This window comes from Notamacropus eugenii, chromosome 1, assembly GCF_028372415.1.
Source record: "Notamacropus eugenii isolate mMacEug1 chromosome 1, mMacEug1.pri_v2, whole genome shotgun sequence".
Lineage (NCBI taxonomy): Eukaryota > Metazoa > Chordata > Mammalia > Diprotodontia > Macropodidae > Notamacropus > Notamacropus eugenii.
Genome location: NC_092872.1, coordinates 379,334,002 through 379,361,385, shown reverse-complemented (window position 1 = coordinate 379,361,385; position 27,384 = coordinate 379,334,002). Strand labels below are relative to the sequence as shown.

Below are 27,384 nucleotides of genomic sequence, written 5' to 3'. Positions count from 1 at the left end.
GAACTTTTTTTTTTAAATTCTATATTAGTACAGTTGATTTCCTTTGTAATCTTATATATTTTGTTTTATATATTTAAAAACGTTATTCTAAGATGGAGTCCATAGATTTCAGCAGACTGACAAAGGGGTTTCTGACACTAAAAAAGGTGAAGAACCCCTGCTTAGATGGTGTGGGATGAGGTGGTCTTCTGTTTAGCTTCTACCTGTTTTCCACCCCAGGCTGATAAAGAGAGATTAACAGCAGAAGGCAAGGACCTGAGGCAGAGGGCTAAGTACCTCCAGGATCAGCTGACTCCCCTTACTCGACAGCGAGATTACCAGGAGAAGGAGATCCAGCGTCTGAACAAGGTAAGCATCTTGGCAATCAGTGCCTGTTCCCAGTATCCCTTGTCCCTTGTTTGGTGCCCTGGGATGGCTGTCCACTTCCTTTCCTTTCCACTCTGTTTTTTGTTGATGACCAAGTCTTTGCTTTTTCTCACTTCTCTTTTTTCCAATCTCTACTGATCTTGGACAATTCACAGTTGGGGAGGTGGATCCGAGCCATAAATACAAATATTTGGCTACAGATCAGAAAACAAGCTAAGGGCCACCATTATCTTAGCAGTCATTGCTGCCCCGCTTCACCCCTCACTCCCACCTATCCTGATTACTCTATATGTGTGGCACTTAAGTGCCAGGCTGGGAGATTTCTGTTTTATCTTAGAGGCAGTAGGGAGTTGCTGAATGTTTTGAGGAAGGAAGAGACATGATTAGACCTGATTATTTTGGCAGCAGCATAGAGGATAGATTGGAGCGGTGATGATGGCCTGAACTGGGGCCATATAAATGGAGAGAATGGGGGCAGATTTGAGGGATTTGTGGAGGTAGATCTGATAGGATTTGGCAACTGATTAGATGTGAGTGGTGAGAGCAGAAATAATCAAAAAATGACTGAAATTTCAGACCTGGATGACTGGAAGCAGGGTGGTGCCATCGAAAGAAACAAGGAAGTTGGATCCAAGGGCAGGTGTGGGATGTGTGGAGTTTTAGTTGCTGATGGGATAACAAAATAGGGATGTTCACCAGGCAGCTGGGGATACAGAATTGAAGCTGAAGGGAGCTCAAGAAAAATGCGCAGAGGTAGAGACAGGATGGCGAAGTCACAGGAAGAAGAGTAGCTGTACTGTCCCCCATCCTTCTTCCACAAAGATCTAGAGAATGTACCAGACCAGATCAGGAAATCCAAGGAAAAACAGTGAATCATTTTTCCAGCTCAGGTTGTCATAAAGAGATAGACAGAAACATCTGTGGCCCCTGAGGAACAAAGTATGTGGAACATTCCAGTGCTAAGAGAGGCTGTGCTCAGGGAAAATGGTCCCAGGTCCAGCATAGAGGGTCCTACACTTGTGTAGGGTATAGGAATAGGTGCCAATTGGCAGGTCCATCACTCATTTACCAGTCCCAGGTCCCAGATCCAGGGTGGACTGAGGAGGGGACTTGTACCTGGAGATGGCATTTCAAGGTAAGGTACTCTGTAGATTCAGGGACTGTATGCTAAGCTAGGAACAAGTTCAAAGGCAAAGAGCAGCTTTGTTGTGATTCTGACCCTAGGAGCAGAACAGGATCTCAGTTTCAGCCAATTTCCCAGTCTGAACCCCGCAGTAGAATAACCAAGGCAGGAATTCCAGACCACAGGGGAGCCTACAGTTCTGTCACTCTGACCCTGAAGGCCTTTCCAGATAGCTGACTGAGTTCAGCAGGGACAGGAATACAGAAGTGTTACACAGACCCAGACCCAGGTCAGACTAGGAGGAAAGTGTCCGTAATCAGACCACTTTGGGAGCACTGCAGATTTGCAAGCCATATCCAGGAACGACCCAACAGACAATGCCCCAGGAATGCAGCAGAAGGACCTCAAAGGACAAAGCTCAGGTGAGATGTTTCCTCCAGAAGTACAAAGTGCCTAGTCCTAATATAAAATCTGAAGTCAAGACTCAAATCCAGAGGAAGAAGATGACTCTAAAACATCTACAAGCAAACTTTCAAATACAAATTCAGTTTCAGCACAAATCCAGAATTATTGGAAGAGATGAATCAAGAGTTTTTCAAAGAAATACAAGAAGATTTAAAAAGCCAAATGAGAGTGCTGGAGGAAACAATGGAAAAGGCTGTGAGAGATAAGGAAGAAAAAGCTGGAAAGAGAACTAATACCTTGAAACAGTAGGTACAAAATCTTGCCCAAGCAACAAACTCCCTGAAAATCAGAATGCGCTAATTGGAAGTTAATGATTCCATGGGTCTGTTGGTCAGTAAATAAACATTTATTAAGCACCTCCTGTGTGCCAGGCACTGTGTGCCCTATGGACACAAAGAGAGGTAAAAGACAATCACTACTCTGAAGGAGCTCACAGTCTAGTGGGGGAGACAGCATGCAAACAACTATGTAAAAACAAACTGTATCCAGGATAAATTTACAATTATCAACAGAGGGAGACACTAAAATTAAGGGAGATCTGGAAAGGCTTCCTGTAAGAGGTGGAATTGTAATGTAGGCTTGAAGGGAGGCCAGGAAGCCAGGAGGCAGAGAAGACGATGGAGAACTTTTTAGGCATAGAGGGTGGGGGGAGAGATAGCCTGTGAAAATACTCAGAGTTGGGTGGGGAGCATCTTGTTTGAGGAGCAACAAGGAGGCCTGGATTCCTGGATCATAGAGTATATGGTGGAGGTGAGGGGTATAACAAGCCTAGAAAAGTGGAGAAAGGGGGCAAGTCATATAGAACTTTGAATGTAAAGATTTTATATTCAGCCTTGAAAGTGATAGAGACCCACTGGAGTCTGTTTAGTAATGAGGTGACATAGTTAGACCACTGCTTTGGAAAGATCACTTTGACAACTGAGTAGAGCATGGCCTGCAGCGGGGAGAGATTTGTGGCTTGCAGACCAGCCAGCAGGCAGTGCAGGTGAGGGTATGCACCAGAGTGTGGCAGTGTCAGAGGAGAGAAGAGGAGAGAGTGTCAGAGCCATATTTAAGATATCAGGAAGGTAAAATCATTAGGCCTTGGCAACAGATTGGATGTGGGGAATAAGAGAGTGAGGAAATGAAGATGACACCTGAGTTGTGAGCCTGGGTGATTGGGAGGGTGGTAGTGCCCTTCCAAGTAACAGGGAAGTTAGGAAGGAGGCAGAGCTTTGAGGGATCAAGATAATGAGTTTGGTTTTGGACATGTGTTTAAGCAACATCCAGTTTGAGATGTTTACTAGACAGTTGGAAGAGCAAGTCTGGAAGTGAGGAGAAAGGTTAGGATTGGATAAGAAGATTTAAGAATCATCAGCATAGACAATAATTACATCTGTGGGAGCTGACAAGATCACCAAGTGAAGTTGTATAGAGAGAGAAGAGAAGAAGACCTAGGACAGAGTTTTGTAAGACACCCATAGTTGGCAGGTGTGACCTGGATGAAGATCCATCTAAGGATAGTGAGAAGTGGTCAGATTGGAAGAGAATGGAAATATTAAAACAAAGTCAAAAGCCTGAAAAAAAAATGTAAGGCATATCTGCAAAAACAACTGACCCAGAAAACAAATCAAGGGGAGATAATTTAGCAACCATTAGACTAAATTGTCTAGATCTCTTAGGACTAGAAAGCAAAGTATAAATAGAAAGAATCCACCCCTCACCTACTTAAAGAAACCCCAAAATGAAAACACCCAGAAATATAACCAAAATTTAGAACTTCAAGGTCAAATAAAAGAGACTGCAGTCAGACAGAATTTAGATACCAAGGATCACAGTCAGCACCACACAGAGTTTAGCAACCACCATAGTAAAAGTAGTAGAGAGCTTGGAATCTAATCCAGAATGCGAAAGATAAAGACTTACAGCCAAGAATAATTTACTGACCCAAACTGAATACAATCTTATAGGGGCAAAAATGATTCTTTAAAGAAATAGAAAACTTCAAAACATTCCTGACGAAAAGATCAGAGCTCAGTAGAAGCTTTTAAATACGAACACAGGAGTCAAGAGAAATCTAAAAAGGTAAAGGAGAAAGCAACCATAAGGGACTAAATAAGAATAAACTTTTCACATTCTAATACGTAGAGATAATACATATATTCTCTCAGAATATTGTCATCATCAGTGATCATAGAAGACATGGTAGTAGTTCTGTTATGCTTTGATGATCTTAGAAGAATGGAAAGGGAGGGTAAGAAGAAATTACCCTGTGAGGTTGGGTGGGAGAAGGATGAGGAAAAATCACTCAATTAGGGTGCATAAATGTAAGTCTGTACAAAGAAGGAGGAAGATATGAGGGGAACAGGCAACATTTGACCCTCATTCTCATCTGAATTAGTCAAAGGAGGGATGAATACACACACAGTTGGGTTCAGAAATGCATGTTACTCAATAAGGTAACATAAGGGAAAGGAAAGAAGGGAAAGAGAGGCCTAAGAGAGGGAAAACTAAAGGAGGGATTGGTCTTAAGCGAAGCAAAATCTTAAAGATGGGATGGGGAACCAAGAGGAAAAGCATAAAAGAATAGAATGGAGGGAAACAGTCAATTAATGGTCATAACTGTGAATTGGATGAGTTCACCCATAAAATGTGTTCTTAGAAAACAGAATTCAGCAGTGTATTGTTTACAGAAAGCAAACTTGAAACAAAAAGACGTACCTAGAGGTAAAATGAAGGGTCACAGCCAAATCCATTATGCTTCTGATGAAGTAAGAAAAATGCTACAGAAATGTCAGAGATTGTTATTAAATAGACCAGATTCCTCTTTCTTGCCTTTCCCCTCTTTTCTGGAATGCCTTTCCCCAGAGAACACATTTGACTATGGAAAAGATTTGACACATACTTCCTGGCTTTCTGCATATCCTTATGCTAGGTCCCAGGCCTTCACCATTTGGTCCTTCTGTCTTGTCAGAGGAGGAAGCTTGAGTTAGAGGTCCTGGAGTTGCTTTTCCGCTTTTATGGATAACAGTTCAAGGATGGTTGGTGGTCCCTAAAAGGGATCTGGCCATTCGATGCTTCTACAAACTGCCATAACTTAATTCTCTCTGATCCTAAGGCCCTGGAGGAAGCCTTGAATATTCAGGCCTCTCCATCCCCTACACCCACTGCCTTTGGAAGTCCTGAGGAACCAGGAGGGCTTCTGCGGAAACAAGAGCTACTCACCCAGAATGAATTATTGAAGCAACAGGTAAGGAGGGGGAATGGGAAGGGAAGTCATGGGAAAGGGAGAAATGGGAGATGTGGTTTGTAGTGTGCATACTCCAGTATGAAAATGAGTTTTAGGAACAATTTGCCAATTGTGTCATGGGATTTTTGGCATGGTAACAGCATTCTGTATTCTAGACTCCAGCTACTCTCCTCCCTGATTCTTTTTGTTGATCATTTGTGAAATTGCAGTCATCCACAGACACAACATTTGGCACTTTAACATCTTTCAAAGGCCTAGGCCTTCATTAATGCCTTGACTTCTCCATCCTCGGTCTAACAGGTTAAAATCTTTGAAGAAGATTTTCAAAGAGAACGGAGTGATCGTGAACGAATGAATGAAGAAAAGGAAGAGTTGAAGAAGCAGCTGGAGAAGCTTCAGGCCCAGGTTACCCTGTCAAATGCCCAAGTGAGCGTGGGAAACCTTGTGGTGAAATAGGAGGAGGAGGATGGGGTGATGGAACAGGATGCCCAGGGAAGGCCCCAGGGAAGCATGTGATGCTTAGTAGAAAGGAAATATGGTATAGAAGATGCAGTATTCAGAGTGAGGAAGACTTCGGTTCTGGCCTCACCTCTGATCTTTTCTAGACTATTTGGGTCAGTTAAGTAATTATTCAGTAAATCAGTCCTAGGCTAAGTTGCAAAACATTTTTGGTCTGCATTGGTAGGAGAAAAGGAAGTTTCCTTAATGGGGTTGCCTTTGATAATGAAATCACACATCTGAGTCCAAAAAATTATTACTGATACCTGATGAGAACAGTGATGGTTTATCATGACCTGTGGTTGGATTCATGTGACTAACAGTGGGAAGAGGTTATGGATAAATCAACTACACAGTCTTCTTTCTGAAACTGTATCTGTGCAAAGAGTGAGATATTAATGTGGGACTGAACTAGTATTGATTCATTAATAGCATTTTGTATTTCACGTGTAATGATGAGTAATAGCTTTGAAATGGTCAGGGAGAAATTGGAATCTAGCACCACTGATGAGTGCACTGACAAGTTATGGGATCTGGGCAGAAGCATGCTGGGTTTCAGCACAGTCCTATGTAGATTGTAGATTCTTGCTTCTTTTAAGATTATGCGAGGCCTTTAGAGTTTATCTCATCCGATCTCCTTTAACATGGAGGAAACTGAGGCAAGAGAGGCAGTAGGACTTAATGATCATGAAATTAGCTAGTTCCCAGTCTAGTATCCTTTCACCTGCACTATATTTTTCATCTTTGGGAATATCTCAGATTTTGGAGCAGAAATGAAGTATGAAGAGGTAGACCTGGTTTAATGAAAGAAACTCTTGGTATGGGAATCAGGTGACCCTAGTTCTAGAATTGGCTCTGCTATTGGTTGCTATGTGACTTTGAGCAAAACATTTCCTCTTTTCTGGACTTCACTTTCCTCTGTAAAATTAGGGAGGATTGGACTAGAGGCATTATTAATATATCTCCAGCTCAAAGATTCTGGATTCACCTAATCCCACTTTCTATTCTAATGGTGTATCTGAACATCCTGGGCACTGTTTTATGACCTTGCTCTTCCCTAAGATGTTTACAGTTTAGTCTTTTCCTGACTATCCAAGCCTGGCAAGCATCTAGACTATATCTGTCTTTGTGCCCTGACCTTGGCCAGTTCTGTAGATCTAGCTTTTTGAAGTCCTGCGTGAAGAACCCTGGATAGAAATATGTCAGATGGCAGGGTAAATTTTTCATGGGCTGCCTGGGTGTGCCTTCCTGGCTCTAGGCTCATTGATTGGCTGGGTACCTTTGTTTTCTAAATGGGTTATCTGTATTTCTCTTAGCTGAAGGCTTTCAAGGAGGAAGAGAAAACCAGGGAAGCCGTCATGCAGCAAAAACGGAAGATGAAGGTAAAGAATCCTGTGGTGAACCCTGGACAGAGCTCCCAGGTGTGTTTTTGGATGAAAGTTAGGCTGTAACAGCCCAGCAGGTTTTTTGTTTTTGTCTTTTCCTGTTTTGGTTGCAAATCCTTTTCATTTTGGGTATAGGCAACATATACTGTAGGTGGAATGCTTACCTTGGAGTCAGAAAAGTCAGTTTTCAGGCTCGTTTCTGCCACTGATTGTGACCTTGAGTAAGGTCACTAAGCTCCCTTCTAATTTTGTGAATTTATGACATCAATTAAAAATGTATTCCCTAAGGTTCTTGTGATTCTAAATACTTAGGTGCTGCTGGTTAGAGTGAGGTGACCTGGGTTATCTGAAGCCTGAACTTGATTTTTGCCCTTCTTCGTAGGCCCCAGGAGAGAGATACCACATGGACCCCCTCCAGGAGCGGATCTGTGGGGCCTATCCCTGTGCATACCAACCAGTACCCCGATTCCTGCACCACCGTGGTTTTCAGGACTGGTCAGAAATCCGATATCCGCCCCCACCCATGGCCACAGAGCATCCACCTCCAATCCCCAACTCCCGCCTTTTCCATCTGGTGAGTTGCTTTCCTTGGCATTAGCCTCATCCATTTTTCTCCCCAGATTTTTTCCTCTCTGTGTCCTTCTCCCCTCAACCTACACCTACAGGGTCAGTATGCTTGAACCCAACCTAGGGGAACTAGACCTCCAAGGTTCCTTTCAGCTCAACATCTGGAGTCCTGTAAATTTTGCAGCAGGGATCAGTGTAGTGAAAATATGAATCTTCTCAGTGCCATAATCATTGGCATCAGAACTGAGCCCTAGCTAGGAGGAGAGACCTACCTTGGATTCTAGCCTGTGACTAGGAAATTCTGGCCTTTCTAGCTCTCCTGTCATTTCAGAATCTTGGGAGTCATCAAGAAAAGATTGAAGGAGGAAGCATGAGAAAGTAGCAGGGCTTGATTTAGCCAAGTTCATAAAAATCACCTGTTTCTGTTAGAAATATTAGCATATTTTTAGTTTTCTCCCTGTCATTTCTTCTTTTGTTTCCAAGTCTTGTTGACTTCATCCAAATGTTTTCCTGTCTGCTGCCTTTCTGTGCAGGTCCTCGAGGCTGGTTTACAGCAGCAGTCTCTAAAATTATTTCCCACCTTTTCCCAGTCTCTTCCCCTTCAATCCAACCTGTCCCTGGCCAGTCGATGTACCTTAAGTAGTCTTATTTCATATGTACCCTAAAGGCAGCATGTCCTAACAGAAAGAACAGTGGTCTTGGCATCCAGACACCTGGAGTTTGAATCCCAATACTGAAATGTGTTGGCTTTGTGATCTTTGGCAAATCACTTTGTTTCTTTGAGATTTGGTTTCATTATCTTTCAAATGAGGCTAATCCTTACAATCACCTACCTCCCTGGGTTGTGCTGGCCAAACTATTTTGTGAACCTCAGAGCCTTATCCACATGTTAATTATCGTTAATGATGGTTTCCTGTTGTCTACTTAATCAAGTTAGAATCCTTCTTGGCTTCCAGCCCTTTTACAGTCAGACCCTACCCATCTGATCTTATCTCTCATTCCGCTAAGAGAAACATCCTTCATGATAACCCTGGCTCCTGTTGAACTTGATAAGGCAGGGCTTGGTCCCATTTCCATGTCTTCTTCCTCTTACCTAGAGGGCCCTTCTTCTTCCCTTTTACTTCTCCAAATCCAGCCTGCCTTTCAAGGTCTAGCTAAAGATCCATCTCTTTTCTAAAAGCTTTGATGGTTTTCTATTTTCCTTATCTTTCCATTCCAGATTGTTTCATGTATGCATGTATGTTTTATTTCCACAGCCTGATTATGAGTTCTTTAAGGTTAGAGGCTATGATTCACAGTTCTGTATTCCCCACAGAACCTAAGACAATGCTAGGCAAGTTTAATAGGCTTTCAATGTGTATTTTCTGCTTAAAATGTTGGTGGGTTAGTTAGGGCTTGAATAATAAGCACGAATAACTATTTCAGCCGGAATATGCTTGGCGGAGCGCCCAGTATGCTGCTGCCCTGATCGAGTCTTCAGAGAATGGTAAGAATTCTCTCATTGTCAGTGTCAGCCATTAATTCGGTACAGTTCAACAATTTTTTAAACACCTACTGTATGTAGAACATACAGTCAGGGAGAGAAAAGTATAGACTAAGATATAGAACCCTGTTCTCAGAGTTTATTGGCTAGTAGATTCATTTAAGTGACATCTACCTCAGCTATAGACATTGGCTGAATGAACTGAAAGATGCTTAAGTGTTTAAGATCACTGACTTGGCTTGGTGGGGACAAGTGCTTCAGGTGACTCTGGCCTGAACAAGAGTGGGTAGAGGGGATCTGAGAAGTGCCCTTTCAAGGTACCCTTTCAGTCTTTCCTTTTCTTCTTAGGTACAAATACTGCTCAAGCAGTGGGCACAAGAACTGTTGGCTTCTCAGGTGATGAGATAGAGGGATAAGGTGATTTCTAACAATGCAAATGATGGGGCTTAGGAAGAAACGAGGGGATTCATTGTGACCATTCCTCTGTAACCTGACTATCTTCATCTTTCAGAACTGCCTGAACCGGATTACCAAAGTACTAGAGGCCATTCTAACCATATGACCAGAGCTGCTATTGGAACAAAAATGATGGGGCAGTAGGAGCAGAGGGTGGGGACTGGGCCTTGTGTCTGTCTTTCTCTTCACCTCACCCCATCTGGACCCTTCACAGACCACTGAGTTTTCTGCTTGTTAGGAGCTCTTTGTTTTCCAGCGGGAGTGCCCATGGAAGACTTTTGTTTCCCATCTAGAAATAGGAAAGGTGGGATGAGAGAGGAGCTGGGGTCTAGATCTAGAGAAAAGGAGAGTGGAGTTACATGGCTCTTGATACTCCACAATGGGTCAGAATCCTCCAGGTAACACTGTCAGGAGCTATTGATTGTTTTTTCCCCTTTTCTGACCCTTTTCCCCAAATGGACACATCGTCTCTTGGGCCAGTGTAATATGTGTTGGCCAAGGTATAGATATTTGTTTTCAGACTTTTAGTCACTTCCCAGCATCCCCTCCAGAACAGATACAGAGTACTGTTTTGGTTTAGGAGAAAAGAGCTGACTAGATGTTAATGTTTCTGGTTAAGAGTAGCCCCAGTTTTGAGCCTTAACTTTTCTTCTGGCACCTGGTCTTTTTTTCCCTCTAGTCACATTGGCTAGATACTTTGCAGGGCCTCCTGTGCCTCAGTGGTGTGGCAAGAGTGTTTGGGTTGTCTGCTTGTGGTCACTGTGGTCTTTCCCAAAGTTTGAAATGGACTTGGCTGTCTGGCTTTGGGATGAGAAGAAGTAAAAGAAGAGCACCATGGTGTCGTGGGCTGGAGTGTGATTGGGTGATCCACGCCAACTGTTGGGACAGTTCTGAGACCGAAAACAAAGCTAAAGTCTTTACCCAATTTTTCTTCACATCCTTTTTCTTACCCCAAGGAGGACTAGAGTATGGTGCTCTGTGCTCTCTGACTTTCCAAGTCATTTCCTAGCCTGTCCCCTTTTGTGTGCCCTTCTCCCTGGTCCCATCTCCCACTTCTTCCCTTCCAAGAATGATCCTGGAGATGAGCTTTCGTATTCCCTTCATCTTTGGGAAGAACCAACCAGGGGCTTTATGGAGCTAACCAAGTTCTTACTGTCTGTTCTCTGAGACCCCCTACCCCTCACCATAGCCACAAATTCTGACAGCTTTTCCTTCCCTAGGAAAGTCCCTCTTTTCCAGATGAATACTCTGAACCCAAGCTAGTGAAGCACCTTGGGAACTCAGCCTCTGGAAGTCAGCACATATAAAAATGAAAAAATAAGCCCTTGGCCTCTCATCAGGGCAGTATGTTAAGTTATGATTTTCATCACTCAGAGTCAGGACGCACTACTTGTTTGGGGCTGAAGGGCTACCTGTGTGCTCCCCTCAGACCCACTGGCCAATCTCCTGATCTCTCCCCTCTGAGGTCAGGGACTATTCTTTGCCACATCTGTTTTCTCTTCCCAGGACTCTGTACATAGTAGGTCCTCAATAAAAAGTTGTTGAATGAATTTTCCAGCTCTGCTGTGTGACCTAAAACCAAACCAAACCTTAAAGCCCCTTTGAGGTTGTCAGTTTTCTCTAAAATGAGATGGTTGGACTCATGGGACAATTTGTGTTTTGATGGACTCAACAGTGCAAAGCTGGTAGCTTCTAATTCCTCCCCCTCCAAAAAAAATCCCTGAAATGGAAGAAACATGAAAGTCTCAGGTGCTGCAGAAAGGTTTTTATTTGTCACCAGTGGGTATGACTAATGTAGGGGGGGCCAGAGTGATAGGAGAGGGTGAGTGTCCCCATGTAGGGGGCAGCATCCCTGCTTGGGTGTCACAACCTGAATGCACTAAGGGTCATGACACCTTTGCAGGCTCTGATGGGATCCGCCTTGGAGAGGCTTTGGATCCCACCATCATAGAGATGTTGTCCCTTAGTTTAGGACACTCTCTCTCTTCTTTCACACCAGTCTTTTGCCCTGGCAGAGCCCTTTAGGCAGCTCACCAGCGTGTAACTCTATGGGGTGGGGCCACGGGGGTTTAAAAGGGCTGTTCAGAGAAGGGAGAGAAGGATTGTGTTGTATTGGGCAGGGGCCTGGCTTATTTTAAGTGGGTCACCGGCCTTCCAAGGCATCTTACTTCAGATGAGCTAAGGCAGAGGGACTCATTGGGGAGTTATGGGAAACTCCAGGACCATAGTTCTCCTGAGGAATAGATCTGAGAGGCTCAGTAACCTGACTTAAAAGCTGATTTTTCTCTGTTGGTCGGGATGGGAAGACATTAATATGGGAAAATAAACTGAGTATTCAGTAGAGCAAGGACCTGGGGTATGGAGGTGGGTGTCTGCACTTATCTCTGATCTCATGCACACCTAGGCACACAACCCCTGAAAATATATCTGTGTGCATAGGCATCCTGATATCTGAGAGCAGCATCTTGTACAGTGGGGTTTTGGACAGACAGTACAGTCTGGTTAGGGTTGTGGGCTGGGGCAATCCCTTCCCTGAACAGTATCCCTTTTCTACTCCCTGAGGGCAGTGGTTACTTCTGCCAGTCTTCAGCAGTCCTGTCTTGGCTGCCACGCTTCCGCAGATAGTCCAAGATGTCCACCTTGACTGTGCTGATGGTGGCTCGGTGGTACCAGCGCATGATGGGGATACCATCTGGCCCTACCAGGAACTTCTCAAAATTCCAGCGGATGTCATGGACCTTCATGGGTTCCCAGAAGAGGTTTTTGGATGTGCCTATGAGTTCAGAGGGGGCAGGGCAGGAATTCTGCAGGGTACATGGAAGCATAGAAATAATGAGCACCCCATCTTTTAGAGTCAGACACTTTTCTGCCTCTCTCTTCCCACACTCCTCCCAAAATCCTGTTTAATAGTCAGAATACTAGGTAAAGTACCTAAGGTCCTGCCCCACATGATAACACCAGGCAAGCGCGTATCACTCATATTACTATCCAGATAGCAGATGACCCTTTGGGAACCCTGCAGACTTGGAACCTTTTTAGCATCAAAGAGAAGGACCTTAGGAATCACCTAAACTGGGCCTCAGTTTCCCAGTCTGTAAAATGACAAAAGAGTTAGACCAGATAGTCTGTAACATCCTTTCCAGCACTGATGTTAAAAAGGCCTTCAAGGCACTCCAAAAGCAAGACAGCTAAATGCAGGAACCCTCCTCTTAGTGTAGTGGAAATAATGTCATCACTTACTGGGGACTGGTGGAGAGGAGTCTTGATGGTTTGTGAAGCACTTTTCTCAAAACAGCTTTATAAGGTAAATAACACAAGCAGTAGTGAGAGGCAGTGTGGGGTAATGGATAGAGAACCGACTTTGGAGTCAGGATGATTTGTGTTCAAGCCCTGCCTCTGACTCACAGCAGCTGCGTGATCCTGGGTAGGGCCCTTAACCTCTCAGGGCTCCCAGCTGCTTATTGAGCCTGTGTCTGAGAATGTGTACTGGTGAAGGGAATCTCCTTACCCAATAAGTAGTACTCTATACCAATGAAGTCACAATTCTTGGTCCTACCCTCTTCTATGTGTGAAAAAGTGAGGCCAGGGATAGGAAGAAGATTCTTGTTCCACCCTTTGCATGATGCAGTGCTAGAGAGTTATAGTTGGCCTACAATGGGGAAACCCTGAACTGGTCCTAGAGGCTTAGGCTAAGCATCGGTTCTGTATCTCAGCCAACCTACAACTCTCGCTTTGGCATAGGACCTCATCTGTTGGGAATTCTGCCAGTAGGAGGCTTGCCCTTGGAGACGAAGAGGATGTGAAAGAAGAGTGAATGATAGAGAGGAAGAGAGAGAGAGAGTGTGTGTGTGTGTATGTGTGTTGCAGAGTGCTTCTGAATCGTATGCTTCATGAGTCCCTATTGAAAGCAGCCTGCATCCCAGGCCACCAAGGCATCACAAGTTCAGAGTGTTGTCTTATTCCCTGCTCACATATTCAGTCCCCAATCTTGGAATGTTCCTTTCCCCACCCCCACCCCCTTCAACCAGCAGGTAAGAGCAAGTGAAATGATGCCACGGTGAGGTATGTGCTCAACCTCTCTCTCTCTCTCTCTCTCCATCCCTCTCTCCCTCTCCCTCCCCTTCCCTCCCTCCCCTCTCTCTCCCCTCTTCTCTCTTTTTGTTTCTCTCCTTCTCTCTCTCTCCCTCTTCTCTCTCTCTCCCTGTCTCTGTCTCTCTCCCTCTCTGTCTCCCCCTCTTCTCTCCCTCTCTCTGTCTCTGTCTCTCTCTCCTTCTCTCTCTCATGTTGTTCTGACTCCAGGTGTAATACTGATTCCACTTGTATTACAGCTACCCTGAGTCTGTGGGCAAGGGGCACCCATTCTGCTGTTCCTGGGGTGAGGTTGGTCAGTCTGTCAGTCTGTATCTCTCTCTACCCACCCATGTACACATTCGGCCTTTGTAGCCCTACTCCTCATCAGTGTTGCCCCTTGACCGTTGCTAGGGGACTGCCCAGGTAAGAAGGGTAATCTCCCTCAATCCCTAAACAATTCTCCCTGTTAAAGTGACTGAGAAGCTGCTCAACTCACCTTCAGGAATGTGTAAAACTTCTGTTCTTTCTCTCCATTCACATCTCCTTTCTCAAATAGCTGGAAATTGGGCACAAAGCCTCCACCTGGGCGTACATGCCTATAGTGAACAAGAATGTGGTCAGATGGGTCTGGAGCAAAAACAAGGAAGGATACCCAAGCAGGGCTTAGGCCATGGGGAGGGCAGGGAAGGGAGGGCAGGGCGGAGCAGCCTGGGGTTGCAAATGGGATAGAGAGGTTTCTTTGGAGAAGCTGTCTTGAGCCACTGTTATTTTAACCATTTGTGACATAATCCCCACTCAGAAGATTCTTTTTTTCTGGGTCTAAATTCACAGAGACTCAGACTTAATAAGGACTTTTGGATTGAAATGGATCTTAATAGGATTGTACACTTAGAGCTGGAAAAAAAAAGGTTCCATATTTTACAGAAGAAAATGACACCAGTTAGGTAAAACAATTTACTTGAGCTCACACATGTAACAAAACTAGAATATGAACATAGGTCTGCTAGCTTCAAGGCCAGTGCCCTTTCCATTACTCCCAGAGAAGCTGGACACTAACCTTTTCTTCACCCACAGTTCTTCATTCCGTCTTCCTGCAGGATTCCTTACCCAGTGCTCACCCATGACTGTCCTCCCCCTCCCATCCTGGCTTCCCGTGATGAGAGGGCCTTGAGCACTGCTGGGCTTGTTGCCATGATTTGGGGATGCTCATCTCAGGAACACCTTCCCGTCACCCACCAGGCCCAACTCACTTGAGAGCAGGAAGGATTTCTGAGTTCTGTCCTGGTTCTTGTTTTCCAAATTGGTTACTGGGGAATCCCAGGATAACAAGGCCAAAGGACTTAAATTCTTCCTGTAGTGCATTCAGTTCTGACCCAGAGAAAAACAGGAGGAGAGAAGGGGTCTTACTAGACAGATGGAAGGCCTGTGTTCTAGCCCTGGCTCTTCCACTAACTCGCTGTGTAACCTGATGAAATAACTCCAAGTGTGAGCCACCATTTCATTGACTGTCAAATGGAGGGAATAATGTCCCTCATGGAACACAGGATCATGGGAGCCTAGACATCTGAAAGTGTCCAAACAGCAGAAAGTTCTGGATTTTTGCTGGTATAAACACAGAAAGGGTGGGGAAAGGGGCTAGCCTCAGGCCTGAGAATTCCACTTTGGTTCAGCCATTTCTTCTGGGCTTTTGAAATGATCACTTGTGAATGTGTGTGTATATGTGCCAGTAAAGTGTTATGGTAAAAATGGAAGCAGCTGTGGACCCCCTGGGAGTCAGGAAATGGGTTTAGATCCTGACTGGTATTTAATTATCTATGCAACTGAAATTGCCAGTCTGGGGCCTAGTTTCATCCTCCATAGATCTCTACAAGGCTTTTTCTAAAAATTATCTTCTAAGGTAGCTTCCAGCTGGGATATACTATGTTTTAATGCCCCTTCTGGTTCTTCATTTGATTCTCCAAAGGGAAGGAAGGTTCCTATCAGGCTGGGGTTTTTCTGAGAGACTACTTACTCTCAGGCATAAATACTGTTTCCCTGAAAGTAGAATTGGAATACCGCAGAAGAGAATACTCTCACCTCATCCCCCATCCCTCCAGAAATCTATGATTGGAATATGCCTAGCCATAAACAATTTCTTCCTATAACTCCCAAGAGAGTTGGGAACAAGGCTTACCAAGGTACTGGACTGTCAGGCCTCAGTAGGTGGCAACATTGACGAAGAGGACATATTTGCCAGCATATTGCTTGAAAGGGATGTATTCTTCACCATCAATGGTGAGGGCCCCGTACTCATAGATGGTACCTGTAATCCCTGGGTAGCAGTCCGTCTGAAACAAGGAAAATAATGGAGATGGAGGTTTTTAATAATAGCTTGATTTTGGTTAACAAATGAGGAAACTTCATCAGGCGTGAAGTCTTGCTTCACAATTTTTGGCTGCCCACATTGCTGCTGGGAAAGGGTACCCTTTTTTTATCCCTTGCTACCAAGCCCATGCCCAGCCTCCAGGGAGCTCCATTTGGCCTAGATTCTCCTGGCCCAAATACAGATGTCCCCTTCCTTCTAGTTACCTGAGAAACAGGGTGGGGTTTTCAAAAGGACTTTACTAGTGATGAAGCGGGTAGAGGCTAAAATACAAGAAACATACATAGATTAGCTGAGTTAGAGATTCTGGGGATCTGGGGAGCCCAGGGTAGGGAGCCCTTCCCTGGCCTCACCAAACTTCACCTTCTAGTTACCTCCTGGCTCCTACCAATCTGCAGCTTCCTGACCCGGTTAAGGCCTCCACCCACTTTTATGAATCACTGCTCATATCCTACATATTTACCTAAAGCTCCTTTGACCAGGTTGTCAGTCCCACAAGCACAGTAAGAGACTTCTGAGCATCCCTGGTCTTAGGCATATCCACCTTGGGGCTATTCAGAGGGTGATGGGAAGGGAATTAGTGATCTGAATATGATGATAAACAATGAATTGGGGTGCTTTCTCCTGAATGAAAGACTTGGGGGAGGTACATGATCACTGTCATCAAATGTCTTGGGAAAGAGGAATTAGAGTAATTTTGAAGGGCCCCAGAGAGGCCAATTGCAGGAGGACATAAGGAATAATCAGGGCTATCAATGAAATAAGACTGTGGCATTGAGTGCTTCCTTTTGAAGATTAACAAGCAAAGGCTGGATTCATCAGGAACATTCATGGTTCAGATATGTGTTGGACTTATACAGCAGGGGAATAGATAGAATCAGATGTGCAGGCCCAGGTGTGGGTTGTAACATCTCTACTGCTGCTAGACAGCAAAGTTCTTGAGAGAAGGGACCTCATCTTATCTCATTAAATACACATTTATTGTATTGAACTGTTTTCATTGCCTAGGTGAAGGGAATATATCTTGGTAAACCAGATGGGGATGTTGTACCCTATAGACACACGGTTATGGAGATGGACATGACTTTTGGTTGACTTTTTCTTTGGTTGAATTCCTTCTGAGGCAGTGTATGTCCCCTGGCCTACAGGTTCAGTCCCAACCTCCAGTCCCAGCTGCACTAGAGCCTCTTCTTGGCCTGGGAAGTCACTTCCATATTGGAATGCAAAGAGTTCTTGTACAAACTGGCACTAGCAAGGTGCTTTATAGTGCTAGCTCTGTAGCCCAATATACAAACACACACATTCTTGGTTGGTCTCTTGGGAGAGGAGGTTAGAAAGTCAGCACATCTTTGCAAACACCACATTTTATCTGAGATCAGGGTGTAATTTTACAGTTGAGAAAACAAACCCAGAAATGAAAAAGTGACTTACTCAAGGTCTCTTCCTATCTCTTCTCTCAATCTTTTTCTGCATCTCTGTGTGACACCCACACACATCACAGCGAGGACTAGGGGCAACTTTTCCTTATTTCCAAACTAACCTCTGTTTTAGGGTCTAAAGGACCTAATTTTCAGCATGGATGTAGTAAGAAGGGGCTTAGTGAAAATGGTCAGGAGAAAGAATGTCAGGGTTTGAAGGGAACAGAGAACACCTACTCCAGTCCCTTTACAGATGAGTAGACTGAGACTCAGAGAGATTAAATGACTTGCCTGAGATCATATGGTAAGTAAGTAGCAGATGTTGGATGAGATGACATTTCTAGTTTAGGCTTGACTTTGGGCAAATTGCTTTCCCTCTACTTTTGGCTCTACTCATTATTGTCCAAAAGAAAATATACTTGTTTTCCCTTCCAGGGCTGTTCTAAAGAATGGTCAAATGAGAGACAAAAACTAATTTGAATGATAAAAATCCAACAGAATAAAGAACTAGATTTCTAAGGTTTCTCCTACCTCTCCAGATTCCTGTTACTTAAGGGATTAGGATTAAACTGCCTACCATCACCAGGCTAGAAAAACGCTGAATCTTTTTCCAGTTGGTATTGCAACAACTGCAGAGACAGATCAAAGCATTCACCATCTCATACAATGAAGCCTTAAGAACCATGGGCCCTTTGAACTGTGCTTCCAGCACTTGAGACAGACTGCATACTGTTGTCTCTATCCATGAGACCAGTGGCTTGCATTTGCACAATGACTAATTGGAATCAAGGCTAAATCTGTGACCTGGACTCTGTTAAGTTCAACAAACATTAATTAAGTACTTATGTGGGAGGTGCTGAGCTAGGTGCTAGGAATAGAAAATCAAAAATTAAACAGATGGCTCTCCATTTTCCTGGGAGGATATAATGCAGTCACAGAAAGTTGAGTCTGAGGGCAGGAAGAACACCAGTACCTGGTGGGTTGGGGAGTGGTTACTGGGCAAGGCCTCATGGTCCTCTGACACCTGAGATGAACCTTCAAAATAGGAATGATTCTGAAAGGCAGAAATGAGGCAGAAGTAGATGCTGGGCATGGGCATGATTGTTTATATGGATAATGAGACAGGAGGTAGTATCCTGATCTCAGGGAAGAGCTAGAAATCAGGTTTGCCAGGGCTATGGAATACAAGAGGGAAGGGACATGAAATAAGTTGGAAAGGTAAGCTGGATCCAGATTACAGATGAGCTTAAACACAAGGATGAGGATTTTGTATTTTATCCCAGAGGCAATGGGGAGTCACCAAAAGTTTTTGGTTTGGGGGAGAAGTAACATAGCTCTTGAACTGTTGGAGACCCTTTGAGATCATCTAGTCCAAACCTTTCATTTTATAGATCAAGAGCTAAGACCAGAGAGGTAGTCACTTGCCCAAGGTCCCACAGGTAGTAAAATGACTGAGTCTGGTTTTGAACCCAGATTCCCAGACCCCAAATCCAGTGATTTTTCTATGGTAACATGCTGCCTCCCTGTCTTAGGAAAATTATTTTTGGCAGTTATATGAAGGACATATTGGGAGAAGCAAAAAACTGGAGGCAATGGAAACAATTAGGGGGTTAGAATAATAGTATAGATGAGAGAGATGATGAAAGCTTGAACCAAGGTAATGGTCATTTAGTGGAGAGAAGATGAATTCAAGAGAGATTGTGTAGATGTTTTGACGGCACTTTGCCACTTGAAAAAAGAGGAAGATTATCCTTGGATTTGGAACCTGGTTCTCCTCAGCAGAAATGAGAAGTTTGAAGATGAGACTGACAGGGGGAATCTAGAGTTCCATTCTGGATATGGTGAGTTTGAAATACCAATGGTCTTATAAACATTGAGATGGCAGGCAAGGTGGAGCAGGTAATTGGCGATGCAAGGCCTCATCAGAGATCATTGTTGGATATATACATTTGGGAATAATCTTAGAAATGATCATTGAATACATACGATCACCAGATCATGAGTATGGAGAGAGAAAGAAATGGGGCCAAGGACAAGTCCTTCAGAGACATCCATGCTTGAGGAGAGGAGATAGCAAAGGAATTTGAAAGGGAGTAATCAGAAGATAGAGAACCAGCATTAGATAGTTTTATGGAAGTCAAGAGAGGGGAGGGAATGATCTTATTTCAGTGACCTCAGAGACATAAAGAAGGATGAGGACTGAAAAAAGGCTATTGAATTAAACAGTTGAGAAAAAGGAATTTTAGTAGAGAGGTAAGCAATAAGATTTTTAAGTGGTTGCGGGGTGAGTAAGGTGGTGAGAATGTTGAGGCAATGAGAGAAGACATGAATAAGACTGAAAAGCTTAAGAGGGATTGGGTGATAGATTGAGGGGTTGATATGGTGAAATGATTTTGTGAGGTGGGGGTGGGTGGGAGTGGAACTGGCCACATTTCTAGGAAGCAGAGGAGCTAGTAACTAAGGAAAGGTTGCAGAAATGGGCAAGTTTCCATTGGAGCTGGGAGAGAGAAAATTTGAGGGCACAAGTAGAAAGACTGTATTTAGCCTAGGCAAAAAGATGCACTTCTTCCTTAGAGACTGGACCAGAGGAAGGCTGAATAGGTAAAGATTCAGCAGAATTTAAAGGTATGGAATATGAAAACCAAGGGAGTCGTCAGTAAAGTAGGAGGTACCATTATCTGTTGAGGGGCTAGGGCATTGGGATGTTGAGGGCTTGAGGAGAACAATTGGAACAGCAGTTGGAGAATGTGGGTTAAGGGAAAAAATAAAAAGATTGTCATGGAGTTAATATTAAATAATGGGAGTTTGCAGTGGATCCACTTGGCTCACTAGTTGACTTCCTCCACCAATGTCCAGTGGCAAATTATTTAGCAGTAACTGAACTAAACAGAGAAAGTAGATGGTGAGAATGACCCAGAATGAACTGGTAAGGCATGAATAGCAGTAGGGGGGGGAGGGGGGAGAGTGGCTGGGGTAGAGAGAGCAAAGAATTTAAGTAGGGTGGAGGACAGTGAATAGTTGAACTATCCAACTGCAGGGTTAAGGGAATAGAGACCAGAGCAAAGGCTGGGGGAAGGGGGGAGTGTGTGTGTGTGTGTGTAATGACAGGGGGAGATGATTAAGTTAAGAAATATGTTTTGGAGGAGTCAGGCAGAGGGCAAGTTGGAGAATCCAAGATCATGGAGGTGGCATAATTTGAGATGATCATATTATTTAAAGTATGGCCACCCCTAAAGGTGGTAGCTGAGGAGCAATCAGGTGTATGTCAGCAGATTTGAAGGGGATGAACTCAGAGCCCATGGTGTTCAGGAGGCCAGGAATTAGTCTGTGACCTGGCCTAAGAGCAGTTAATTCTATCACTGTAGGGACATAATTTATTCGGAACTAGAACCAGGGGTGGGAGTCAGCCACCTTCAAGAGCACAACTTCTAAAAGGAAGCAATTAAACATATTTAAAAATATATAAACACATGTTTTAAAAAAACAATTTTGCTCTGTTGGCATGTCAGTTCAGCCTAATTTACACGTCACTTAGAAACTGGCTGTGTTGAGGCTGCCATAGTCCTCCTCTCGTGAGCAAGAACTTGTGTAAAGTTGTCTTGGAAAGAGATGTCAGATGGACAGAACTCTGTTTGGCAACCAGTACAGGCTCTTTCCAACACACCGTAAGACTTGGTGACTATGGTCTTTGACTTCCCCCAATGATTAACACCCTTGAGAGAGGAAGTGGGTATTCAGATTACAAGGAAGCTACACATTTCTCCTTAAGCTTAAGCAGCCCAGAGCAATAAACTCTTCTCTACCATATGCCTGATGTTAGAACTAAGATTCCTGTATCACAGTGGATAAATTTTATGGTAACCTCCAACTTAAAAAATAATAATTATTTTTGCAAGTATTTATCATATCTCCCTCCCACTCTCAATTGAACAATTAAGAAGAAGATAACCCTCATAACAAATATGCATAATCTAGCAAAACAAATTTTCACATTGGCCATGTCCAAAAAAACTGTGTCCTGTACAACATTTTAAATCTATCATATCTCTAGTAGGAAGTCTCCCCTAAATTGGGGGGGGGGAACTTGGGGAAGCTCATGTAGGTTTCACCAACGCAGATAGCCAGACACTGAATCTCCTTGGCCTATATCCAGCCTACTGATGCAGAAGAGAGCACTGGATAAGGAAGGAGTCAGGAGAACTGGTCTCAAGTACTGGCTCTGTTACTATGTGAACTGGAGTGAGTAGCCTCACTCTGGGCCACAGTTTTCCCTTCCTTTTAATTGAGGACATTGGTTTTGTTTGACAAGGCATATTTTTTGCAAGTTTTTTTCTCTTCCTGTTGAGAGATAGCAGGGAGGAAAAGAAAATTAATGCTTATTAATTGAAAAGAATGAATAGCCACTCTTTCAAATAAAGAGGATAAGACTTAGATAATTCTTAGAGTCCCTTCCAGCCATGACAGTTTATATTCTAAATCCTCCAAGAAACTTTGCTCAGACAACCACACCCTATTGTAGATCTTAGCCTCTATAGCCCCTCAGAATAGAATTCCTTACAGTTGTACTGAGTTCTGTAAGTTTCTGGCTTTAATGTCCTTAGGTCTCACCTTCCCTGTGAGAGAGGGCCTATGTTTTTATTCTGTTTCTGGGTTTCCTCCAAAGTGCTTAGTTAACCCAGACTTCACACACAGACATTACTGGTTCCATAGTGCTAACACAGATATGCTTTCATCTGCCATGTCCTGTTCCTGCCTTTGGCGGGAAGTGCTAGCCTCAAATATCTGATGAACTGAAGAGAATGGGATGGAGGACAGGAGGTAGGAGAATAGGACTTCATAAATACAACCACCCAACTTCTGTCCTAAATCCTGTGAGAAAAGGTGGATGGAGATTGGGAGAGTTCTAGAGACTAAAGAAAAAAGAGGCTGGTGAATTGACCAGGGAACACTATGGCTCCATTTTGGTCCTCTTGGAGATAGATTAGGTATACCTATGTGAAATTAGGATGCTCTCCAGTCTTGGCTTAGAACCCAAGTCTCAAGTTTGGCCAAGTCTTTTCCCTCCTGCTTGGGGAGAAGGTTCTCTAATCTCTTGCCATGTAGCATTGGTAAGCCCTATCTTGGACAGATCCAAGACTGCCACTCATGATTGTCCACAGGCCAAACTTCACCTTGTTCCAGTCCCAAATCTGGCTCCATCAACTTCACCCCCATTCCCCAATCTCATGTTTCTAACCTAGCCATGATCAACCTCCTTCTCAAGTGCCTCCCTCCACCCCCCAACCCCTGGCCATCAATCCCTATGTCCAAGTACTATAATACTCAGTTTTCTCTTTACAGCAAGCTCCTACCCCTACTGAAGCTCAACTACTTCACTGCTTTTAAAGGCAACAATCCTTATAAGAAGACTGGGGCCTGGAAAGGCTGTCTTCTGTAGGAAGGATTATAAACATAAGGCCCTGGCTCAGGTACTTTTCCACCAGCCCATCTCATTCTTGGCCAGCGGCTGCCTTAAGCATTCTCCATTGAGGCTTTTTGTTGGTTATGTTTGTTCAAGTCTGGAGCATAGGGTTGCAGAGAAAGAGAGACAGGGACATTGGGAACCAGACTTGGGATAGTACTGCTTAGTGACGTAGAACCCACAACTGGAGAGGATCTGAGAACACAGAACATAAATTGTCAGGGACCCAAGGGAGAGAGAGTGTGGTGGATGAGGGAAAAACACTGAATTTAGAGGCAAACCACCTGGATTCAAAATCCTTGTTTGTTTGACTTTGGGGGTCCAGTTACAAACTTTCTGGGCTTCTGTTTTCCTCTATAAAATGAGAGGGATGGTCAGGTAAGCTCCTAGGTCTGTGGCAGCTCTAAATCTCTGTATCCATGCTAAAACAAGGTCAAAGCTGGACAGACAATACCAAAGACAGAACTCTGGCAACCAGTTCAGTTTCTTTCCACCACACCATAAATGCATAGTCTCTTTACTTTGAATGGCATTTTCCTTATGTTTATCAGCCAGGTGAAACAGTCCTCTTCCCATTCTCAGGGGCAGTCTAGAATAGCCTAAAATATTTCCTGTGGAAGCCAGTCTCCTTAGTTATTCAGTCTCATTAGGACTATTGGCTTAAGGGCCATAAACTTAATTTAAAGAATATTTTTATAACTATTTAAATAGTTGGCTTCCTTTTAATCCCATGTAGCTTATTTTATGCCTTAAGATCATTACTCTAAGTTGGGGTTCCTAGGCTTCACCAGACTGACACAAAAAGGTTAAGAATTCCTGCCTTAGTGGTTTGGGAACCAGTCTTCTCAAGTCCCCATCGCAGGCAAACCTCAAGATGCCATGTCCCTGTTCCTCAATTCCTATCTTTGAAGATGTTGCTCCGTTGTCCAGAGGGTCCTGAGGGACTTCCCGAGTAGGAGTAAAGTAGAAATGGGGAACGGAAAAGAAAGGGGGAGGTGGAGGGAAAGAAATACGGGGAAGGACCACCCCCAGAAGCATAAAGACTCGTCTTTGCACCATTCCCTTCAAGATTACACCATTCCCTTAAGACCCAATTGCTTAGGCACAGTTCAGTCCTGGAGGGAGGGGGAAGAGACTCCCCAGTAGAGAGGAAAGAAGAGAGAAAAGTGGACAGCGATCAGACCCTTTCCACCCGTCTGCCTCCTGATAACCAAAAACTCCAGGGAGACAGCTAGCGCCGCAGGCAAGGTGGAGGGGGACCCAGTGGGGCAAGTGCTCTCCTTAGCCTTTTCAACAGTCTCGGGGTGGCAAGGTCCTCCTTACCTTCATCCTTTCCTGGCCCCGGATGGGCTGGACGAAGGCAGACAGGACTAGCGGGAGAAGCCAGGAGACCTGGAGCGTTCCTCCCGCCATGGCTACAGAGGAAGGAGAAAGCCCTGGGACTAGGAAGGGTGGCGAGCACTGCCTCCCTGGGGTGCTGCGAGTCTGAAGGCTCGGCTGCTTTATGAAACTCACCACCACCTTCCCGACCTGCAAGAAGGGACCAATCACAGTCTGCACCACGTCTCCCCAACCAATCGAGGACAAACAGGGGGTGTCTAGAGAGATTGCTATCATCATCCTCCGCCTCCAGCCATAGGCAAAACGGGCAGACAAAATTGTTGGGAAATCCAGATGCTGCGCCAGTACCTGTCACTAAACCGTCGCTGGGTCGTGGGCTCTGGGCACCTCATCCACTCCAGCGGGCATTTGGCATTCTTGGCATTTGGCAAGAAGGATTGAGACTAGAGTGGGAATCACAAAAACTCTGCTCGCCAGGCGTGCTCTGAAGCTTCAGTTTCCCTACCAGTATAAAGAGACTGGAGGACTAACTCCGCGTATGCATTTTGACAGCGCCTCCCTGCGCTCTTTAAAGTCCAAAATAGGGCCCTCCTCAAATCTGATCTTGCGCGGTCCATGGAAGAGAAATAATCAAAAAGAAGCTTCTCTCTGAACCTCAGTTTTTCTCTTCTTCAAAAATTAAGGGTTTATATTTACTAATCCCTGAAAAGCCTTTCAGGTCCGACAAACCTTAAATCTGCCCTCTTAAGTCGGGGAGTTTGGTTACTTAAATACAGAATACAAGACGTCAGAATCGAAGGTGCTAAGATAAAACTTCACTGACTCCCTATTGCCCACCAAAGTGCTCTTTCCAAAACTTGGTGCCATGTTAACTTTCCAAGCTTATTGCATGTTCTTGCTATTCGCACACACACTGGGCACGCTGGAGTCAAACAGGGATGATTTCCTTTCCTAAACACTGTGAGCATAATCCCTGCCTTGGACTTTGACCACCATCTTCCCTGAGCCTACTACATTCTTCCTTCTTTCTCATAACCTGTTGAATTGAAAGGCAGTAAGCAGTCCAGAGAGAAAAAGAAAAGCAAAGGACTTTGGAGTCGGAATCAAATACCTCATCTGTCCCTTAGCTACCAGAAATATAGAATGTTTGAGCTGGAAGGCATTTTATCAATCAATCAATCCGCGAACATTTATTAGTCTATGTTCCAGGCACTATACTAGGTGCTGTGAATATACACAGATAAAAGTGAAATCACTCCTGCCTTAAAGGAGCTTATGTTCTATGGGGGAAGTAAAAATGTATGTAAATATACGTACAAAATGAATACAAGCTAATTTGAGGTAGGAGGGAACTAAGAACTGGGAGGTATTAGGAAGGGCTTCATATGAAATGTGGCCTATGGAGCTCAATTTTGAAACCATGGAATCTAGGATATAGAGATGCGCTCCAGGTATGGAAAACAGACTGGGCAAAAGTATAAAGATGGAAGATGGCCCATCATGTGTCAGGAATAACAAGAAAGTCAGTATGGCTCGACCCTAGAGGGTGGGATGAGAAGCAATACACAATAAGAGTGGAATGTTACATGGGACCAGTTTGTAAAAGGCCTTAAATGCCAGACAGAGTAGTTTGCATTTTATTCTAGAGATTAATAGGGATCCATTGAAGTTTTTGAATAGGGGAAAGATACTCCCTACTTTAGGAAATTCACTTCCTTCTGTTGTAGAGGGGAGATACTTGAGGCAGGGAGATCAATTAGGAGATTATTATAATTCAAGTGAAAGGTAAGAAGAGTCTGAACTGAGGCAGTTGTGGGAGTACAGAAGAAATTTGAATGACACAAACATTGTGAAGGTAGAAACAGCAAGATTTGGAAAGTAATGGTTATGTCAGGTGAGGATGAGTGAGGAGTCAAAGATAGTGTTGAAGTTGTGAACTTGGGAGACTAGAAAAACAGTGATAGATACCCTTAACAGAAACAGGAACAATTGAAAGAAGGTTTGGGTTTAGAAAGAAAAATAATGAGTTCAGTTTTGAAAATATTGAATTTATGTATATATGTACATGTATATTTATATATCTACATCTCTATCTAGCATCTATGTATCTATGTATCTATCTGTATATCTGTGTATCTATCTGTCTATCTATCTATCTATCTATCTATCTATCTATCTATCTATCTATCTATCTATCTCTACAAGATATCCACTTTGAAATATCCAAGAGAGATATAAACATATATATGGGAACTAGAACTCTGGACTATAGAGCTCTGGGTATCATCTGTATAGAGATAGTAGTTGAACCTATAGGAGCTAATGAGGCCACTGAATGGGAAATATGTACAAAGCAAAAAGAGCCCAAGACAGGCTTGAGTCCCCTTCCAGTTAGAGAGTATAGCATGGATGATAAACCAGCAAAGGAAAATAAAGATTGGAGGAGAAACAAAAGAGAACAGTGTCATGGAAACCCAGAGAAAAGAAAGTATTCAGGAGGACAGATGGTGTCAACAGTTTCAGTAGTTCTCCTACTGCTTTTACTGCACAGCTTTTACCAACCTGACCTCCCAGCAGATTGGCGGTGAGAGCATGTCTAGAGCGCCCCAGCCACTCAACATCATCTCCTGCCACATTGCTAATGAGGTCGCCAAGTGTCAGAGTATAGTGTGGAAGTATATGGAAAGCCTCTTTTCTCATAGAAACTAGAAATATTAAGAAATAACATTTCTCTGGCCAGGCAGAACAAAAGCAAAGGCCTTTTTGGTTTTTTAAGGGAAATTGATTAAGTAAGGATGTTAACCAAACTTAAGTGTTACCAGGAGAAGATTGTTACTTTCCACTCATCTGAAGTGAACGATGTTTACACCTACCCCAAAAAAGCACCCTTTGTTTCAGTAGTTCTCAAAATGTGTTCTGGGACCTAGGGATCTTCAAGACCCTTTCAGAGGATTGTCAAGGTCAAAACTATTTTCATAATAATACTAAGATGTTTTAATTTGATAAATTATTTAATTTGGTAAATTAATATGGTAATTATTAATAGATATAGCCCACAGAAAAGTTCTTGGGGAGTCCCCAATAATTTTTAAGAATGTAAAGGGGTCCTGAGACCAAACAGTGTAGGGGCTGTTGCTGTATTTCAATGAAAAGGAAGCA

The 27,384-nt window shown here is 43.8% G+C and overlaps 2 protein-coding genes across 15 annotated transcripts in view; one reads left to right on the top strand and one right to left on the bottom strand.

The window, feature by feature from the left end:
- Positions 1-11,122, top strand: part of TNIP1 (TNFAIP3 interacting protein 1) — a 65,470-nt gene extending 54,348 nt beyond the window's left edge. For 4 of the 14 annotated variants that reach the window (XM_072630738.1, XM_072630742.1, XM_072630737.1 and 1 more), the window contains 8 exons: positions 220-348; positions 5,052-5,183; positions 5,484-5,609; positions 6,998-7,102; positions 7,449-7,640; positions 9,059-9,119; positions 9,465-9,512; positions 9,628-11,122. In XM_072630738.1, the coding sequence (XP_072486839.1) occupies positions 220-348; positions 5,052-5,183; positions 5,484-5,609; positions 6,998-7,102; positions 7,449-7,640; positions 9,059-9,119; positions 9,465-9,512; positions 9,628-9,716 (882 nt within the window). In that variant the 3' untranslated portion in view covers positions 9,717-11,122. Of the gene's footprint in view, positions 1-219; positions 349-5,051; positions 5,184-5,483; positions 5,610-6,997; positions 7,103-7,448; positions 7,641-9,058; positions 9,120-9,464; positions 9,534-9,627 lie in introns of all 14 variants that reach the window. The other 10 variants (XM_072630745.1, XM_072630739.1, XM_072630748.1 and 7 more) reach the window with 5 other exon arrangements.
- A 200-nt stretch (positions 11,123-11,322) lies between these two features.
- Positions 11,323-24,737, bottom strand: GPX3 (glutathione peroxidase 3). Its single transcript, XM_072630751.1, has 6 exons — positions 24,574-24,737; positions 24,208-24,414; positions 15,817-15,970; positions 14,894-15,011; positions 14,140-14,239; positions 11,323-12,376 (listed from the first exon to the last, which is right to left on the bottom strand). Exons 2-6 carry the CDS (start codon positions 24,295-24,297, stop codon positions 12,143-12,145), a joined length of 696 nt encoding a protein of 231 aa, XP_072486852.1. The 5' UTR covers positions 24,298-24,414; positions 24,574-24,737; the 3' UTR covers positions 11,323-12,142.
- Positions 24,738-27,384: the final 2,647 nt, after the last annotated feature.